Here is a 3726-nt window from a genome sequence, read left to right as displayed (position 1 = left end):
ATCAAGGTAACATATGTGGATGGTAGTGCTCAAGTATGTGTGTTGATATAAGCTTATATATAGAGGCTATATTAGGAGATGATATTCCTTTTAGGGTAAAATCATGTTAACCCTCACAAAAAAGCATGTCAATGGATAGATTACTAAGCAACACAAAATTTGGATGTGCTAACTAGATCTAAAGATAGCTAACAACAAAAGCATTATCTATCATGCTATATGTCATTGGAAAGCTCTTTAAAAAAAGAATCTTAATATGCAACCTTCCAAAATTTTTGGTTTGATTTGCAAAAAAATTACCATATGCCTTTTAAAAAAAATAAAAATTGCTTGGTAACCTACCGCTAACAAGAGAAATAGCGTAGCACATTAATATGCTTTCACCCTTTAGGATTTTAGATTAGGGCCACCAATTAGTCAAAGATTAGATGCTTGGGAGTCCAAGAGTTGAAAGTAAAAGTTTTTGACACTTTCACCAAATTAAACTTCCATGTGATTTTTCCCATTCATATTGGGAAGGCCATGGGTGAGAGCAATCAGTGCAATCTAAGATCTGGGGCGAGGTCTTATAACACTGCTGCTTTGAACGGAGAGCTTTTAAAATTTATAAAGCGTGGTGGGCATAACCTTTATGATCTAAAGTATCTTCTCGGGGGCGTAAACCGAGCGTTCACTACAAACCCGGAATAGCTAGCTAATCCGGAGGGAGTATGAGAGACTCGAGAGAGTCACGGCCGAGCGTCCACTACAAACTTGGAGTAGCTAATACAAAGGGAGGGAGTGTGAGATACTCGAGAGAGTTACGTCCGAGCGTGCACTGCAGACTCGGAACAGATAATACATAGGGTGTACGCGAGAGAGAGAGACACACACACACACCGACAGAGAGAGAGGAATGGATTGCTTCCGCGAGCCTCCTCTCTGGAGGAACAAGGAGGAGTTGAAGGGAAAACCCGCGCTGAGGGACGCGAGCTACATGCAGCAGCTGCAGAACGAGATGATGGAATGGTACAGGGAGATACTGCCCACGGAGCAAGAGAGAGCTGGGCGGGCAGCGGCGGTGAAGCGCGTGGAGGAAGAAGCACAGGCGCTGTGGCCGGGTTGCAGACTGAGTCCCTTCGGCTCCTACGCAACGGGTCTCTACCTGCCCTGCAGCGACGTCGATGCCTGCATCGTACTCCGCGGTAAAGAGCCCCAGCTCTCTGACCTGTCCATCTTCTCCATGCGCCTGATGTCTCGTTCTGGCGCCTACCGCAACGTCGACTTCCGGCGCCACGCCACGGTCCCCATCGTCGCCTTCGACGAGGCCGCCTCCGGCATCCACTTCGACGTCCATATGGTCCATCACTCCAAGATGTCCAGCCGCAGCACAAGAGAGGTCCAAGCCATGGACTTCACGAACACCTCCGTGGCCGAGTTCCCGTCCTCTCTCGCCCCTCTCTACATGGTACTGAAGGCCTTCCTGCAGCACAAGGGGCTCAACGAGGTCTACAGGACCGGCGGCATTAACTCCTTCATGCTGCTTGCAATGGTGAAGGCTTTCCTGCTCCTTCATCGGGATGAGCAGATGCTGTGGCACAGCGGGACAAGTACTGGCGGCGCTGCTGCAGCCGGTACTGATAATGGACAGCTAGCGTTTCTTCTGCTTGGCTTTTTCCACTTCTACGGCGTGAGCTTGGATGTGGGGCGGTATGGAGTGACGTGCCGCGACAACGGACGAGGATGTCGTCGAGTGCTGCCGGTTAGCGAGCTGGCCGCAGATCGATCGATCGTGCGGTCGCGGCGTTATGGTGAGTTGTTTGTGGGCGTCGAGGATCCTCTTGGGCCCCATGGGGGCAGGGACATCGGCAAGAGCTCCTTCAACTTCGGTAACATCCGAGCGGCCTTCCGTCAGGCCTACGAGACTCTGTCATCATCCTGTACTACCTTTGTCCTGAGCAATCGCGTAGTTGCTCCCGCCTCCGCCTTTAGGCGTCGTTGACTGGTCGGAAGCAGTGTTCACTAAAAACATTTTCGGTAGCATAGACAAAAAACCTCTAACTCAAATTTTTTGCAGGGACTTTTGAATTAAACTGTATGTATTTGCCACTTTTATAACCAAAAATCTTCTAAAGTTCAAAGTTCTAAACCTTCTTCTTATAATTTTGAAGGTCTTTTTAAAACATTTGCAATTCACTTTACACTAAACCTCGGTTTTTTGTGAATACTGGTCGGAAGCCTTTAGTGTATAACTTGCACTTGGGGGGACTAACTCACGCTCTAAAGGTGTTCCCCTTGTTAATCTAGAAAGATCCAACCATTGGCTCAAGTTGATAAAATCTACAAAGTTGTTCCCCTTCTTAATCTAGAAAGATCCAACCATTGGCTCAAGTTGATAAAATCTACAAAGGTGTTCCCCCTTGCATGATATACATTCTCACCATTTGGATTTTCTAGATTTTATTTCACTAAGTATGTATGTATTGGCATGTACTAATCTACAATTTGCTACATTCACTCTTATGTAGTGAGCTAGTCTCAATGGCTCTTGTATGAGGAGAGTAAGCAAGGTTAGAGAGTGTGAGAACACTGAAGTCATCTCTCTTATCATTGAATTAACAATATTCAATCAATCATTATCACTTATATTGTCATTATATTATGTGGCTCCATAACAATCTTCTTGATTGTGAGTTCATTCCAATTAATGGGCTGTATCCTACCTTTATCATCTACTTTCAAAGGCATTATTTGAAGATCTAGGAACCTCGGTTTGAGTTTTTATGTGATATTAGGTCTTTGTCATATCAAGTCGTCAAGTTTATTTGTGTAGAGAAGCTTATTCCCACATCAAACTCTAATACTAGAAATAGAACAAAATAGACTAAATTGCCAAGAAACCATAGCCAAGGTGGCTAGGTTGAATGCATGTTACCTTTACATTAATGATTGAGCATCAATTGATGAGAGGTTCTAGCATGATATGCACCTCATGTTGTGGTAGGGCATGGTATGCACCCTAATTCCATGGTGGCTAAGAGTATGCACCCTCTAAGATGGTGGGAGGTTGAGACCTCAAACATGAAATGTTAGAATTAGCAAAAGATCCTTTGTAAATTATATCTTAGCCTTTTATATTTAACACTAGGTTGAGGCATTTTATACTTAACCTTAGTAGGCTTGGCTTAGGCATTTCTACTTTACTACAATTAGTTTCTATATTTCAATCCCATAGTTAAGAGCCTAGAGGCATTCTTTTTAGCTTTTGATTGGAGGTTCATCCAAGCATATCTCCTTTATATTACTTCAAGAGAAAAAAGCCCTTTAGATCGCTCATTCACAATAGCTCCAAGTGTGATATCTCCTTGCTCCATGAAGTAGGATTGACAAAAACAACTATAGTGCATTGAAATTCAAGATGGAGACTCTAGTAATAATCAAGGATATATGGTAGATTCTTGTAGGTGGTGTTTTGACATGAAATTTGAGGCCCAAAAACATTTTCTTGACATGGAATTGACGCTTTGGCACTTTAATGCCTTTTGTTATGTCAATTTTATGCTTTGTTTCACTTTTGCCTTTTAAACGCTTCATGAATAGTACCATTTTTGCCTTGTGAAACATATCATCTCTTGTGATTTTTCCTTGAATTTTTGCCCCCAATAAAAGTGCTTTTAAATGTTTCATGACTAGTACCATTTTTGCCTTGTGAAACTATTATCTTTTGTGATTTTTCCTTGAAATTTT

The 3726-nt window shown here is 43.2% G+C and overlaps 1 protein-coding gene across 1 annotated transcript; it reads left to right on the top strand.

Annotated features, from left to right (window-relative positions):
* The first annotated feature begins 743 nt into the window (after window positions 1-743).
* LOC148019011 (uncharacterized) lies at window positions 744-2339 on the top strand. The gene has a single exon (XM_087701371.1). It carries the CDS (start codon window positions 896-898, stop codon window positions 1979-1981), a length of 1086 nt encoding a protein of 361 aa, XP_087557497.1. The 5' UTR covers window positions 744-895; the 3' UTR covers window positions 1982-2339.
* Window positions 2340-3726: the final 1387 nt, after the last annotated feature.

The sequence above is a fragment of the Lygodium microphyllum genome, chromosome 20, assembly GCF_053477565.2.
Source record: "Lygodium microphyllum isolate KBCC chromosome 20, Lygodium_microphyllum_v1.1.10, whole genome shotgun sequence".
Taxonomy (NCBI): domain Eukaryota; kingdom Viridiplantae; phylum Streptophyta; class Polypodiopsida; order Schizaeales; family Lygodiaceae; genus Lygodium; species Lygodium microphyllum.
The sequence above is the reverse complement of the archived record's forward strand: the minus strand, read 5'-3'. Positions and strand labels throughout refer to the sequence as shown.

Excerpts from the sequence above, each read along its gene's own strand:
- LOC148019011 (XM_087701371.1), top strand. The coding sequence starts at position 896 with ATGGATTGCTTCCGCGAGCCTCCTCTCTGGAGGAACAAGGAGGAGTTG.